At 57.1% G+C, this 15,893-nt stretch overlaps 1 protein-coding gene across 2 annotated transcripts in view; it reads right to left on the bottom strand.

The window, feature by feature from the left end:
• Nucleotides 1–15,893, bottom strand: part of VAV2 (vav guanine nucleotide exchange factor 2) — a 232,918-nt gene that overhangs the window by 43,058 nt on the left and 173,967 nt on the right. For both annotated transcript variants that reach the window (XM_033238640.1, XM_033238639.1), the window contains exons 5-8: nt 8,709–8,811; nt 4,699–4,797; nt 2,868–2,936; nt 1,718–1,818 (exon numbers count right to left, since the gene is read on the bottom strand). In XM_033238640.1, coding sequence (XP_033094531.1) covers nt 1,718–1,818; nt 2,868–2,936; nt 4,699–4,797; nt 8,709–8,811 — 372 coding nt within the window. The remainder of the gene's footprint in view (nt 1–1,717; nt 1,819–2,867; nt 2,937–4,698; nt 4,798–8,708; nt 8,812–15,893) is intronic.

The following is a 15,893-nucleotide window of genomic DNA, read 5'->3' as shown; positions in this document are numbered from 1 at the left end:
AAATGAGAGGAACGGGGCAGAAAAGCTGGATGCTGGGATGGAACCACGATGACTTGGTGATGAGCTTTGATGAAATGCTGCCAGCCCCTTCCCCAAACAGACCCTGACTGACGGGTCTGGCCACAGGCCTTGCTCCCACGGATGAAGCCGCCTGTCCACAGAGCTCTCGGGCCGGGCCTGTGACTGGATGCGCTGCCCACACTGCAGTGGCACACCAAGGCAGAGATGCCCGCTGTTCCTGGGCAGGAGCCACACATGCAAGGTCCTGCTGGTAGGACGGGGCCAGGGGTGTCACAGGGCAGCCTGACCGCGAAGGGAGGCTCCTGGGAGAGGGCAGGTTATCCACCCTGTCACTCCACCTCACAGCCAGCCATTCCTGCTCCAGGGCTTCAGCCTTTAATGGGCCTCAAAGTAAACCATGCTTCATCCGTGGCTCCCTCCCTTCCTGGCCGAGGGACAGCATGAACAAGGCACTGAGAAGGTCCGCTGTATCCCACACCTGCCAAGGACTGAGCCGCCAGCCAGTGCGACCCGCCAGCTGGGCTCTATCGGCTCACCCGCAGATGAAGGGAACACCTTGCTGGGGCAGGTTAGGGAGCTGTCCTCCCCCGACCCCTGCCCACTCTTACGCCTCCAGGGCTGGCCAGTGTGCTCACACCTGCTGGGCCTCGTCAGCTCTCCTGGTCACCTCTGCCACCTGACCACAAGCACTGCCTGCTCCATTGCGTCTCCGGGAACCCCCCAAGCCATGGCCCCTGGAGAGCAGGTTCCGGGACCCTCCTCACAGGGGACGGGGGAGCACCTTTCCTGGAGCTACGGAGCACACAGGGAAGCACCTGCAGGGTTTCCCAGGCAACGCGCCTGAGAATCCAGCCCTGGGCCTGTCCCCGGCTGCCTGGACAGGGAGGGGTGTGAACTATGCTGACGGTCACCTGGCGGATGACGCAGGGGACCCTCCTACAGATGACGGAGAGATGGACCTGGGCATCCAATGCCTGGCCCAGGGCCGCGTGGTCAGACGCGCCTGTGGGGTCTTGTACAAATCCCCAGGCCCCACAGCAGACCCTTCCAAGAGTGGACCCCGGACATGGTATTTGTAACAAGCTCCCCAGTGGCTCTAGTGAGCAGCCAGGTTTAGGAAGCATTAGCATAGACCCCTTCGGGCACCTCCAAAGGATCTCCAAGGGACAGAGAGCTTGGTACCGTCCCCTGATGGGGCTCTCTCGCGACTTCCATGGCTGGAAACACCATCTCCCCAGCCTCCAACAGGCTGGGCATCGTCTAACCCCCAGAAACACCATCTCGCCAGCCTCTGACAGCCTGGGCATCAGCTAAGCTTCACGTGCCACCTCCTTTCATCCTTGTCCGCATCCTAACTTTAAAGAACCAGCCACAAAGGCACAGAAGGGAGAAGCAGGGGCCCAAGATCTCCACTGGGACAGCCAAGCCACTCGGATGGCGACCCCTCACAGCTACTTAGAAACGTCCAGAATCTGGATCCTGCCCCTGCCGAGCTCCCACAGGATAGGAGGCCCCACATCCTCTCCATCATCCAGGCTGTGGCTCGGGGTGGGCGGCATCCTCAACAAGGGAGGATGGGGTCCAGAGGGGGCAGCCCCTGTCTCGGGACACCCCAAAACCCAAGAGTTCCACTTGTGTAAACTCTTCCGCAGACAGGGAGGGGCCAAGGAGCCCCAGAGGGCCAGCAGCCACTCACCTTTCCTTGAAATCGAGAAAGACCTTGGCCAGCGTGCTGCCCCCCACCATCATGGACACGTCAATGGCCCTCAGGAAGCTGTGATGCACCTTGATCAGGTCCTGGGTTGAAAAAGAGCTGTGAGTGCCTGGCCAGGCCCACCCAAGGCTAGACGGGAGCGCCACCCTTAAGGCACCCCTGTGGTTCTGTGGTTCCTGTCAAGGGGGTGAGGCGCCCGGGTGCTGGGCCTGCACCCCACGTATCTGTGCATGCCAGGGTGTGATTCCGGTAGAAGATTCTATGGCAATGGTGCACAGAAGAGCCAGTACGTGCGGGAGGGAAGTCGCCCTCAGCCAGCATCAGCCCATCTGACACACAGCGGCCGACTCAGGGCAGGCTCTACAGAGTGGGGCGGCACAGTGCAGGACCCCTGCGCCCAGGCCGCACCCCAGGACCCCCATCCCCTCCCCAGGCCCCTTTCTGTCTGCCGTCCTCCATCCGGACCATAGCTCAAGGCCAGATGAACTCTGGGTCAGAGGCACAGACTACAGGAAGCTCTGGGGTCCAAGCCAGCCTTATCCAGGGCAGGGACCAGAGCCCACCCTTGCAGCTAATGAGACGCCCAGGGAGGCAGGACACAGCCACTGCATGGGCTGCTGGCACCTGTGGCCACCAGGCCAGGAGGAAGGGCCAGGAGCAGCGTGTCCCTGGAGGAAGCCCACCCACGCATGGCCGCCGGAGCCTGGTGCCAGTGCCCTGCTCTGCTAACCACATCAAGGTGACTCTGCATGGGGAACTGCCTTTCTATGACAGCGTTCAGACACCCGCAGGGCAGGCAAGGGGGTCTGCTCAAAGGGGTGGAGGGACACGCTTCTCTCTGGCCGCTGACAAAAACTTCATTTACATTCTCAGGGTCATCCGTGCCTCCAGCCATGCATGTCAGTGCCGCCCTCACCCCGCAGACAAAGGGAGCCCAGAAACCTGCTACCCTGGCTCCTAAATCCAAAGACCGTGGAGAGAGGGGTGGGGGCTCCTCCTTCTGGCCAGCACGAGCCACAACAGAGCTGCAGGGGTGCAGCTCTCCAAGGCCCTGGGGACAGCAGGACATGTATGGCCAGTGCCGAGTTAGAGCCCAGAGCCCGGCATGAGCGAGGGGTGCCAGGACCCTTACCTCCAGGTTAATGAAGACAGCCGCCATGTCCACTGGGCTCAGCACCAGCCGCAGGGGGTTCATGTAGTTCTGGAAGAGAGAAGTCCGCCAGCTGCTGTCGCCCACCCTCTCAAGGTCACAGCTGCTGGGGAGGGTCCCTGGGGCAGCTCCGAGGCAGGCACACTGGGGTGCTCCATGCTGACTGGGGTACACCTGTGTTCTGGCCACATCAGGCTCCATTCTCTGGGGATGAGTTCAGGGCGGGGAGGTGTGTGGGGGTAAAGATTCTAATGCTCCCAGCATGACAGGGGCAGAGTCCTGTGGTGGCCACTCATACACAGGGTGGACGTGGGTGCTATGGCTGCCCTGAGGCTTGCGGTGAGGGACTGAGACCCAGGAAGCAGGACCATCACCCCGGGGACTCTCTGGATGGACAGGGCCGTGGTCCCCACCCAGCACTCAAACACTGAGCTTGTGCTCCTGAGCACGACCCCAAAACTGTCATCAAAAGGGATGCTTTCCATCTGGAGAAGTGCCGGCGGGGGTGCAGGCTGGGACCAGAGTCCTCCAGTCCCAGCCTCAGGCAGGATGTGAAGTGAAAATGAGGACGTGTGAGGCTGCCGACCCTGCTCTGGAGGCCTGGGGAGGCCCTGCCACCCTCTCCTCTCCTGCTCCCCGAGTGGCTTCTGGTCAGGGTGGCCAGCAGCTCTGCAGGCATCCTCTGGGCCCAGCTGCGGGACCACTCCTTGGCCACCCCATGACGCAGAGAGCATTGTCCAAGCAAACACACCCAGGTGGCAGCCCCAGGCAGGGTGCAGACAGACCCCAAGAGCCCTCCTGCTTTCTGAGGTAGCACTCAGCCATAGAGGGATGCAGAGGCCAGCAGGACCCCAGCAGAGGCCGACCTCAGAGCCAGGATTCTCGGAAGGGGCGGGACTCTGCCAGGGCATGAGCAGGGCTTCAAGGGAGCTGGAAGGACCTGGGCCAGGATGTACAGATGTGAGTGCAGAAAGGCCGCTGGCCAGGGACCAGAGGATGGGGCAGCAGGAGGGGGCCCGGCCGGAGCAAAGCCAGCCTGGGTCCAAGAGGGCAGACCAGGTCTCCTGGCTGGAGGCACCACGGCCACCCCGGACCCCACACCACAACCGGAGGATAGAAATGAGACTCCAGCTTAAAAACAAGGTTGGTTTTTCTCCCCAGTAAACACTAGCAGTTGGCAATGAAGACTCAGAAGTGCCGGGGAAATGTCCCAGAGCCAGGCCGATCAGGTGCCTACAGGAGGCCCGAGTCGGGTAGGGCAGGTGAAGGCGCATCCTCAGCCCTCTAGGAGCTCAGCAGGCCAGCGGGAGAGGACTCAGATGCACCAGAGTGGAACAGCTGGAGTCTGCAGCTCTGGTCACCAGGCCCGACCATGCCTTGTGCAGGACACTCCCAGCTCCCCATGGGAGCTTTCTTCCCTTTTCCAGAGGCAGAGGCTGAGGGTGGAGAGGCTGGGGAGCAGCTCTAGGTGGGATGGGGGGGAATACATGAGGAGCTAGCTCAGCGCCTGCCTTAGAGCAATGTTCAGGAGCTGAAGCCGTAATCCCACCCCGACTAGGCTCGGTGGAGAGGCAGGGACAGGCGCAGGCTGGGGCTTCAGGGGTTGCAGAGGAAAGGAGAGGGCACCCTCCTTTTGGGTAGGGGATACCCGGAGGCAGAGCTGGGAGGGCCACCAAATCTCCTTCGCCTGTCAGAGAGGCCCTGTGGCCCTGCCTCTGGAATGCACTCCCAGGGGATGGACGGGATGCACTCCCAGGGGGTGGATGACCACAGTGGCCGCTGCCATTTTCCAGCAGCCACCGCCCGCCCTCACCTTCTCTATGTCCTCCAGGGTGCGGTAGTACTTGGCCTCGGTCTCCTGGATCTCCAGCAGGCAGCAATTCCTTTTGTCATCCTCAGTCATGCTCATTTTCTAGAGGAGGGAAGGGGGTGTCAGCAGGACCCCACAGGCCCAGCCACCTGCCACCTGCACATCTGCACCGTGACACCCGGACACCACCGCACACGAGGACACCTCCTCGGGTTTGGCCACGAGGTCACTGAGTGTGCAGTGCTGCAGCCGGAGGGGTGACAGAGAGGGCCAACCCCTTCGCATCCATTTTGCAGATGAAGAAACTGAGGCACGGGGAGGGGACATGACATGGGGACAGTGCCAAGGAAGGCTTGGAGATAGAGGCTTCTACAATCCCAGGCTCCTACTCCTCTGATTCTGAATCTCAATTCTTTGCCAGACTGGGGTGAGGGCCGCGGAAGCTATCCCCTCCCGCACAGGAGCAGGAGTGAGTTGCTAAAGCACCTACTGCGTGCCTAAGTCCTCCCTATACAGCAGACTGTGTGCTCAACTCCATGCAGACCACATCCACTGAGACATTGCATGTCTCAGTACCAGCCACCTGCAGGCTGGACTCTTCCCCCAAGTGTCCACTGCTTTCTAGCCAGGGGGCCTGAGATGATCCCACCTCCACCAGCAGGGTTCCTGGGGCCTCCTCCAGAGCAGGGCCTGCCCCCACCTCTGGTGGAATGCGGCCAGGGCAGGACTGTTCAGAGGTTGCCTGGCCAGTGGTCCAGGGTAAGGTGACAGGTGGGGTCACTGTGGGGCAGTGGGGGATTTTCCCAACACTATCTTGAAGATTCTGTTAGGCTGGGTGAACCACATCTGTCAGAAGGCTCTGGAGAAATGGTGCTGAGACCCACAGCACTTGTGTCAGCCCTAAGACCATCAACATCCTCCAAGAAATCCCCAAGGCTCCCCTTGGGTCTGCCAGGCTGCAGATCTCTAAGGCAACATGCAAGATGGGGTACAGGACCACGGGGGTGCTAAGGGTCTGTGATGCCTGAAGTCATGTGTGCCTGACCATGTCTCCCTGGGGGCAGGGTCTTGAGTTTTCTCAGAGAGGTCTGAGCCCTCCCTGAAAGGTCAAGAAGACGGCGCAGGCAGGATGTCCCCAGCCTCCCCTTCCAGGCCACTCACCTGCATGTATCTAATCTGCAAGCGTGGAGAAAGAAACCAGAAACAGAGCCAGTTAGCAGGGCCCACACTGTCCTTGTGACCTGGGCCTGGGACATCAGAACACCACCCCACAACCAGCCAACAGACCCGAAGCCACATCACAGCCCCTCGTGCCGCCCAGCTGGGCAGGGTGACGGCTCAGGGGCCAGAGCCTCCACAACAGACCCTTACTCAGGCTCTGGAAGTGGCACCTGCTATCCTCTGGCTTTACCTTCCTTTGGGGAAGTCACCATCTCTATTATCTACTGGGGCTGTTTAGAGAGCTCCAGACATGACAGGGAAGGACATGGAAGCAGCTGTTTTATCTCAGAGGACCCTGGTAGGAAGCAGGAACTGCCCCTTGCCCCCAGCCCCTGCCTGGATAGACTGGACAGCTCGAGACCAGCAGGACCAGCGCTGGGCACAAGGACACTATGCAGAGCTTGACAGCAGGGTGCATTCCACCCCAGACACAGGCAACGCTGTTACCCAGCCTGGCAGGTTCTGTGGACACTCCACGTCCCTTCACATGTTTTCTCAAAGAGGTCTGAGACCTCTTCAGAACCAGGGACAGCAGTGGGCTCCAGGGAGCACCCACTCTCGCCAGGCATGGATGGGGGTCTTGAGAGAGAGGGCCTGCATGATCCAGGGCCAGGATCCCCCACACAACCTCACAGGCAATGCACCCACCTGCTGAAGTTTACCTGCAGGATGCCCAGCTTTCTTTTTTCTTTTTTTTTTTTTGAGACAGAGTCTTGCTCTGTCGCCCAGGCTGGAGTGCAGTGGTGCGATCTCGGCTCACTGCAAGCTCCGCTGCCCGGGTTCACACCATTCTCCTGCCTCAGCCTCCCGAGTAGCTGGGACTACAGGTGCCTGCCACCTCACCTGGCTAGTTTTTTTTTTTTTTTTTGTATTTTTTAGTAGAGACGGGGTTTCACTGTGTTAGCCAGGATGGTCTCGATCTTCCAACCTCATGATCCGTCTGTCTCGGCCTCCCGAAGTGCTGGGATTACAGGCTTGAGCCATCGTGCCCGGCCAAGGATGCCCAGCTTTCAAACGACCTGGGGAGTGAACTGGCCTTGACCAGTCAGAGCTCATTCCCAAGTCCAGACGGCTCGCCGGCCACCTTGGGACCTCTCAGGCCAGCTCTGGGGAGGTGAGGGGAGCCCCCAGCAGCAGGGCCATGGGTCAGCCTTCCAGCCCAAACAGCTGCCCAGCCAGGCTCCCCAGGAAGGCAAACTGGAGGCCCTGCTGCCTCCACAAAGGGCCATCATCCCTGTGGGGAGACCCCCCGGTAATGGCGGGGAACAAAATTCAGCTCAAGACCCTTCAGGGACAAGCAGAGAAACCTGCTCTTAAGAGTCAGTTTGGGGGCTGTGAGACCCCCAGCCCTGCACCTGCCTGTCTCTCCCAGCAGGATGCCAGCAGAGCGGGCAAGGCCTCCGGGCAAGGCCTCTTTAGGGACTGGTTTCCCCAGCTTTCTGCCTCTTCACCACCAGCTGGTTCCTCCCACACTAAAAGAAAACACTGAGATAAGCTTTTTGAGAAATTTCCCATTTCTTCGGGGAAAGACAGTGGGATCAAAAGCCTCCACGGTTGGCAAGTGGCATCTTGCCCACTCTCGGGAGCCTGGGGGTCCGAGGGCCTGTGACCTGCCCCACCAGGTCCCTGTCTCCCCATTCCAGCTCTGCTGGATCCCCACCTTCCACACAGCAGCTGCTGGCAATAAACCCATGCGGAGCAAACTGGCATCCGAGAGATGATTCGCCACTGCCTGCATGGAAATAAACATCCTCCAAACATAAAAGACGCACAGCTGGCTAATTGGGCCAATATTGGTCTCATCACTCTCCACACAAAGGGGGAAAATGATGCGTGCTTTAGACTGTGAGCCAAGTTACTATCTTAAGGCTCCCTGGGCAGGAAGGACTGAGGGTCCTGCAAACCCTTGGAAGAAGAATCCCATGCCAACACGGGCGGGGGTCACGACAGTGGTGGTGTCGCCTCTGGGGCACCTGAGAACATCTCCATAGAGAGGAAGGGCACAGAGCGGACCAGGACTCAGTGAGAGTTTCCAAGGTTGCTCCTTGGAGGAGCCCCGAGGGGACTGGGAAGGACCAAGGGGTGGACTCGCTGGACGCCCCCCTGCAACCAGAGGAGCTCCCCTCGGTGGCTCAGACATGGGGATGGCTCAGTATTGTGTTAAGCAAGGGCCAGGCTGCTCTGCAAGGGAAGGGAGTGGAGAGGAAAGGAGGGGAGGGGAGAGGAGGGGAGGGGAAGGGAGAGGAGGAGAGAGGAGGGGAGGGGAGGGGAGGGGAGAGGAGGGGAGGGGAGAGGAGGGGAGGGGAGGGGAGAGCAAGAGAGGGGAGAGGACCGAAGGGAAAGGAAAGGGAGAAGAGAGAGGAGCAGGGGAGGGGAGGGAAGGTGAGGGGGTAGAGGGGACGGGAGGGAAGAGGAGGGGAGGGGAGGGAAAGGAATGGGACAGGAGAGGAAGGGAGGGGACAGAAGGAAAGGGGAGGGGAGAGGAGGAACGGGGAGGGGAGAGGAGGAAAGGAGAGGGGAGAGGAGGAAAGGGGAGGGGAGGGGAGAAGAGGGAAGGAGAAGGAAGGGAAGAAGAGAGGAGGGGAGGGGAGGGGAGAAGAGGGAAGGGGAAGGGAGGGAAGAGGAGGGGAGGGGAGGGGAGAAGAGGGAAGGGGGAGGGAAGAGGAGGGGAGGGGAGTGGAGGGGAGGGGAGAGGAGGGAAGGGGAGAGGAGGGGAGGAGAAGGGGAGGTGAGAGGAGGGGAAGGGGAGGTGAGAGGAGGGGAGGGGAGGGAAGGAGCGGAGCAGGGCTCACCATGGGCTGCTGCACCTCCACCTTGATGATGTCCTCGTAGATGTCGTCCCCTCCATCCTCACACGGGACGCAGTCGTAGATGTCCTCCCCCAGGTCATGCTCGCTGTACAGGAGGAGGCAGGTTAGAGGGGAGGGGAGGCTCCCACCACCCTGACCAGGGAGCCGCAGAGCACGAGGGTCCATGAGGGACGCAGGCCGCTGGGGCCACAGTGAGGTCACCTGCCCAGGGCCTCAGTCTACCAAGTGGGGTGGGCCCCACCTGCAGGGCTTCTGTGGGCATGAACCGGGCAGCGCAGGGAGCATCCCCCAGGGCTCTGCCTGCTGCCTCCACAACGTGCATTTCAGAGGGATCTGCCAGGACAAAGCCCCCACTTCTCCAGCCCTTTGGTAAATACTGGGGACGTAGGCCAGAGGTCCAGGGGCGGGACCCCTGCCCTCACCAGAATCTTCCCAACCCTACCCGACGGGAGCACCCGGCTCCTGCCTCCAGACCAGAAGCCTCTCTCCCCCAGCCCAAGGCTGTGACCTGGAGCCCGGAGTGCTTCCAGCTCAGCCCTGGCTCTTTCAGTCCTTGGAGCCAAGGTGCAAAGGTTCCAGGTACATGGAGGGTGACCCGGAGTTTGTCATTTGCCTTCTGAAACCAGAGCCAAAGAAATTCCCACCAAAGTCTAATACGATAAAGCTTTGTTTTAGCTCACGGTCCTACTCCAACAAGCCACCCATCCGCCTGCAGGACTCAGTTCGCGGGCTGCCTCCTCCAAGACATCCACCAGGATCGCCACTTGGCCTGTGATCTGGACTGTTGCAGGCACCCGTGGACTAGATGCAGCTCCTTGGCTATGTTTCCAGTGACTCTGTGAGTAGCAGCAGATGAGCCTGGCCCCTCCCCACACTGGGCTTCCTCAGCCCTCCTGACACTCCACACCTGACCTGCTGGGGCTCGGGAAGTCTCTCATTGAATCAGCACCTGAGCCAATCTAACCACCCCCCCCCCACTCCCCGTCCCCGTTTCCACAGGACCCGCTGGGGGCTCACTGCACCTGGGGGCAGAGGGGCAGGAGTCATCCCAGGCCCAGACCGGTGGTGTATTCAGCCCTGCAAGCCCTCACCCCTGCACAAGGACGCATCTCACAGCCTGGGCTCAAAGTGGGTGGCAAAGTTCAATGGGAGAAGGACAGAAATAAATGCAGAGCACCCCCTTCCACTGCCACCATGACCGGCACGCAGGGAGGCGAGGCAGGGACGGAAGCCGGGGCAGGAACCATCCCTGCGGCACTCAGGAACAGGCTCCCCAGCCACGCTGTATGCCATGGCCTCATCCCGAACCTGGCCTTTGAATATCAGCTGTCGCCTTTTAAGGCTTGGGTTGGGGAGGACCATTCGAGGTTACTTGAGAGAGGGAGGGCACGTGTGCATTCGAGGAAGGCCCTCAGCACCTTCCCTGGAGGACACGCTGCAATGCACCTGCCACACGGCCTCTGTCTGTGGGCGAAGCATCTGTGCCTCTCTAGAGCGGAAGCTGGGGGCGAGCCCAGCTCCTGCCTTGTGGAGCCTCCTGCAGGCAGGCGGGCAAAGGAGGAGGAGGAAGCTGTCACTCCGAGTACTTCATTTTCTGCACCACTACAGGTGTGAGTGAGGTGGCTGAAAGCCGGCCAGAGGAGCAAAGCTGGCAGCGGGCAGACGGCCCTGGGACAGACCGGGCTGATGGAACCCTCCAACCAGCATTCAAAGAGCCACCCACGCATGGGCAAGCCCTTCTGTGTGCCAGCACCTGTAGAAAAAGTTATTCTTTTGGGCCTCACAGAATCCTTGGAGGTAGACAGCACTGTGGCCATTGTGCAAATTAAAACAAACACACTGAGGTGAAATGGTCAGCAAGGGGCAGGGCTGTGGCATGCGCTCACTGTCCTCTCCCCTCCCTGCCCGCCCTCCACCGTGAGAGGTCCGTCTGGGTGCTGCTCAGCCGTGCAGGAGAACTGAAGCCAGGGCAAAGGCAGCCGTCAGACGGGCTGGGCCCACAATCTGGTGACAGACGCTGCCCTGGGAACAGACATGAAGGCAGGAAGGGTGTTTGTGAGCTCATAGGTTTTCTTACTAACCCATCTCAAAGGTCCGTCCCCAGCCAGGTCCAGCAACTGCCTTAGAAACTGTCACCTGTGATGACACAAATTACCTCCCCTACTCTCCAGATGCTGTCCCCAAGGAAACAGCCCCCACTGCTCTGCCTGCCAGGCTACCAGGGACGCAGGCAAAAGTGACGGCAGGGGTTGTTCTCAGCGGCTGCCAGCCACCCCACGTTTCCGTCACACGGCAGAGTGAGGCTGGCGGCAAAGCCTCTGTGGAGAACTCTTGACAGTTGGAGGCGAGGCGAGACGGGGAAGCTTCCAGGCTGCTGAACGAGACAACTCAAGGGCAGATGAGGCCACTCAGACTGTCTAGAGACAGACGTCGGCTTTTCTCCAACAAGCCAGGTGGAAGGAGGGGGTTTGGCTGTGAAATGTTGCAAGAGCTGATGACATGGATCAAAAAAGGCTGCAAGCCGGACCTGGACAGGGGCCTGGAGGACATCCCGTGCAGGGATGGCAAATGGCCACACGGTGGGGCGTTCCAACAGAGCCCAGGGCTCCCCTCAACCACTCAGGAGCCTGTTCATAAAGGACCCTGTGCCGCCTCCATCACGGGTCGACCAGAACCGGCTGCTGACGACATGCAACGTGTTTCCTCTCCCGCAGGAGCCCCAGGCTTGTCACGGTGCAGATGGGAAACCCAGCCCAAGCTGCTGCAGGTCTCTCAGATGTCATGGACACACATCCTTCGCTCGTGCCTCCCACCGCACTGGCCTAGCACTGCCATTTACTGAGTTCTCGATGACGTGCCTGGCTCTGACAAGGCCTGAGCGTATTCTGGGAAATACAGGATACAATCCACTGATCCCGGGATGCAAGAGGCACGAGCTCCATCCCGAGCCCAAACATACTAAGGAGGGAGAGGACAGGGAAGGCTGGGATGGTCAGAATCTTCCTGAACAGATGAGACTCGAAAGATGCTTTGAAGCCCGGGTGGACCTAGAAAAGGGGTGTGAAAGGCAGAGTCCCCCACCCACCTGCCTCTTCCCTGGCCCAGTCAGAACTGTCCCGCTGGGATCTAGGTACAAGTCCACATCTATGTAGCACCTGCTGCATCTCCAGCTTGGTAAGAAATGGCAGGCATAGGGTTTTCACAATATTTTTGCTAAGCTTTTTAAGGATCAAAATACATCCTTAGTGGTAACTTTCTGACAAGTGGATACACCTGGGTCACTCATGCGCTCCCACATCAGAGAGCACTTTCTTTTCATTTTTTTTTTTTGAGACGGAGTCTGGCTCTGTCGCCCAGGCTGGAGTGCTGTGGCCGGATCTCAGCTCACTGCAAGCTCCGCCTCCCGGGTTCACGCCATTCTCCTGCCTCAGCCTCCCGAGTAGCTGGGACTACAGACGCCCGCCAACTCGCCCGGCTAGTTTTTTGTATCTTTTTTAGTAGAGACGGGTTTTCACCGTGTTAGCCAGGATGGTCTTGATCTCCTGACCTCGTGATCCTCCTGTCTCGGCCTCCCAAAGTGCTGGGATTACAGGCTTGAGCCACCGCGCCCGGCCAGAGAGCACTTTCATCTCACCAGAGCTCCTGCCCTTCTCCATCAATCTCCTTCCTGACCCCAGCAACCACCCTTCCGACTGTTCTTCACCACAGACGAGCCTTGTCTGCAGTAGAATGTCAATGGCATCGTGCATTAGTTTTCACGCCTGGCTTCTTTCCCTCAGCATCGGGTCTCTGAGACATCCATTCCGACTTGCCCACATCTGCAGCTCATTCCTGTTGACTGCCGAGTAATAATCCACGGCATGAATAACAACAGGTTACCCATTCTCCTTCTTGACAGACATTTGGGTTGCCTCCAAGTTTTTGGTTATTGTGAATGAAATCTGTTATATGAGCATTCAAGTTGTGTGTGTGTGTGTGTGTGTGTGTGCCTGTGCACGCATGTGTGGTGGGTAGGGGGGTTACACAGGCTTTCTTTTCCTTTGGAAACTAAATTCCACTAGGAGTGGAACTGCTGGTCAACGAGAAGGTCTAGACTTAACCTCATAAGCAGCTGACAAATGCTTTTCTAAAGTGGGTGCATTCCACACCCCCAGCCAGCAGCGCTCACCAGCCCCAGCTGCTCCGCATCCTGGTCAGCTTCTGCTGTTGCCAGTCTTTTTCCATCCAGCCCCCAGAGTGCCTGTGGAGTGAAACAGAACTGTGGTTCTATTTGGCACTTTCCTGATGGCTAACGCTGCCGAAGGGTCTTCTGTGTCCTTACTGTCTACCTTCCTTTGTGAAGGATCTGTTCAAGACTTTTGTCCATTTCTAAAATTTGGTTGTCTGTCTTCTTACTGAATTCAGTGAGTTCTTTACATATTCTGGATACAGATATGTTTTGTGATTCTTCCCCCAGTCTCTAGCTTGGCTTTTCATTTTCTTAATGATATTCAAGCATTCACCTTTAATTTAATAAAACCTAATTTATCACATCTTTCTTCAGTCGCATCCTGGCTCTGTCCTGTGTCCAAAGAAATCCTTGCGTCTTGTCTAAGAAATCTTTGCTGTCTTTCAATCACAGTATATTTTCTTACAGGAGCTGCATAGTTTTTAGCCATTATGTTTAGGTCTCTGATTCATCTCCAGTTAATTTGTGTGCGTGGTATGAAGTAGGGTTCACTTTTTTCCCATAGGAATAACCACATGTTCCAGAACAATTTCTCAAAACTTCTCTTTTTCGAGCAGGGCATGGTGGCTCATGCCTGTTCTCCCAGCTACTAAGGAGGCTGAGGAAGGAGGATTGCTTGAGTCCAGGAGTTTGAGGCTGCAGTAAGTTATGATCGTGCCACTGCACTCCAATCTGGGCGACAGAGTGAGACCCTGACTCTCAGAAAACAAACAAAAACCTTGCTATTGGATTGCTTAGATATCTGTCAAAAACCAATTAGCCAAATAAGGGTGAGTCTATTTTGGAAAAACTACTCTATTCCATCAGTCTATTTGTCTATCTCTACGCTAACACCTCTGTCTTGATAGGTTTCATCACTCTTGAAGAAACTTTTGAAACCAGGTAACGTCAATCTCCTGACTTTGTTCTTCTACAAGATTGATTAAGCTATTCCAAGGTCCTCTGCATTTCCACGTAAACTGTACAACCATCTTGTCAATTTTTTAAAAATGTCTGCTGGGATCATGACAGACACTGTACTGAGTCTGCAGTTTAATTTGGGGAGAACTGACATCTTAACAATAACACCTTCCAATCCACAAACATAGTATATACTTTATTTAAGTCTTCCTTAATTTCTCTCAGAGACATTTTGTAGTATTACGACAGAGGCTTTGGAATTTAGGAAGTATTGGGCCTTTTCTTTTTCAGCGTTTATTCTGCTTCCTTCATTCTTCCTCTTCTGAGACTGAGACCAGTGTTAGACGTCCTGACATCATCCCACATGTCTCAGGCTCTGTCTCTTCTCTCCAGGCTTCTTTCCTCCCTGTTATTCAAAGTGTGTAATTTCCAGCCTGGCGTGGTGGCGCACGCCTGTAATCCCAGCAGTTTGGGAGGCTGAGATGGGACGATCACCTGAGGTCAGGAGTTTGAGGCCAGCCTAGCCAACGTGGTGAAACCCCATCTCTACTAAGAATAAAAACTTAGCTGGGTGTAGTGGTGAGCTCCTGTAATCCCAGCTACTTGGGAGACTGAGACAGGAGAATTGCTTGAGCCTGGGAGGAGGAGGTTGCAGTGAGCCGAGATTGCACCATTGCACTCCAGCCTGGGAGACAAGAGCAAAACTCCGTTTCAAAAAAATAAAAAATAGGCCAGGTACGGTGGCTCATGCCTGTAATCCTAGCACTTTGGGAGGCCGAGGCAGGCGGATCACAATGTCAGGAGATCGAGACCATGGTGAAACCCCGTCTTTACTAAAAATACAAAAAAATCAGCCAGCAGGGTGGCGGGCGCCTGCAGTCCCAGCTACTCGGGAGGCTGAGGCAGGAGAATGGCGTGAACCTGGGAGGCGGAGCTTGCAGTGAGCCGAGATCACACCACTGCACTCCAGCCTGGGTGACAGAGCGAGACTCTGTCTCAAAAAAATTAAAATAAAATGAAATTTAAAAAATAAAATAAATAAAAAATAAAAAATAATAAAGTGCGTAACTTCCACTGGACTACCTTCAAGTTAAACAACTTCTCCCTGTGCCGTGTGCAGCGATTGTTCATTTCAGATGTCGTGCTTTCCAGTTTGAGAATTTCCATTTGCCAGTTTTCGGTAGTTTCTATTTCCCTGCTGAGGCTCCTCATCTGTTCATTCATTCGTCGCACATTTTCCTCTAAGTCCTTGACCGTATTTGTAACAGCTGCTGTGATGGCTGATTTTGTATGTGAATGTGACTGGGCTAAGGACTCCCCAGAGAGCTGGTGAAGCGTTATTTCTAGGTGTGTCTGTGAAGGGGTTTCCTGAACAGATCGACATTCGAATCAGAAGACCAAGTAAAGATTCACCCTCACCAATGTGGATGGGTGTCATCCACTCCACTGAGGGCACAAGTAGAACAAAAAAGGCAGAGGGCGGCCGGGCACGGTGGCTCACGCCTGTAATCTCAGCAATTTGGGAGGCCCAGGTGGGCGGATCACGAGGTCAGGAGATCGAGACCATCCTGGCTAACACGGTGAAACCCCATCTCTACTAAAAAAATACAAAAAATTAGCCAGGCGTGGTGGCGGGCGCCTGTCGTCCCAGCTACTCGGGAGGCTGAGGCAGGAGAATGGCGGGAACCCGGGAGGCGGAGCTTGCAGTGAGCTGAGATCGCGCCACTGCACTCCAGCCTGGGCGACAGAGCGAGACTTTGTCTCAAAAAAAAAAAAAAAAAAAAAAAAAGGCAGAAGGCAACGAACTTGCTCTCTTCTGAAGTTAAGACATCCATCGTCTCCTGCCCTCAGACGTTGTAACTCCGCCTGGTTGTCAGATCTTCAGGCTCCAGAACACACACCAGCGCCTGCCCACCCCGTACCAGGACCCAGGCCTTTGGCCCTGGGTTGACACATCACTGGCTCCCTGGTTCTCTGACCTTTGGACTCAGACTTAAGCTTCCCTGGGTCTCCAGCTTGCAGGCAGCATATGGCGGGAC

This window comes from Trachypithecus francoisi, unplaced genomic scaffold (assembly GCF_009764315.1).
Source record: "Trachypithecus francoisi isolate TF-2019V2 unplaced genomic scaffold, Tfra_2.0 Lachesis_group16, whole genome shotgun sequence".
NCBI classification, from domain to species: Eukaryota; Metazoa; Chordata; class Mammalia; order Primates; family Cercopithecidae; genus Trachypithecus; species Trachypithecus francoisi.
Note: the sequence above shows the minus strand (reverse complement) of the source record. Positions and strands in the feature narration are given on the sequence as shown.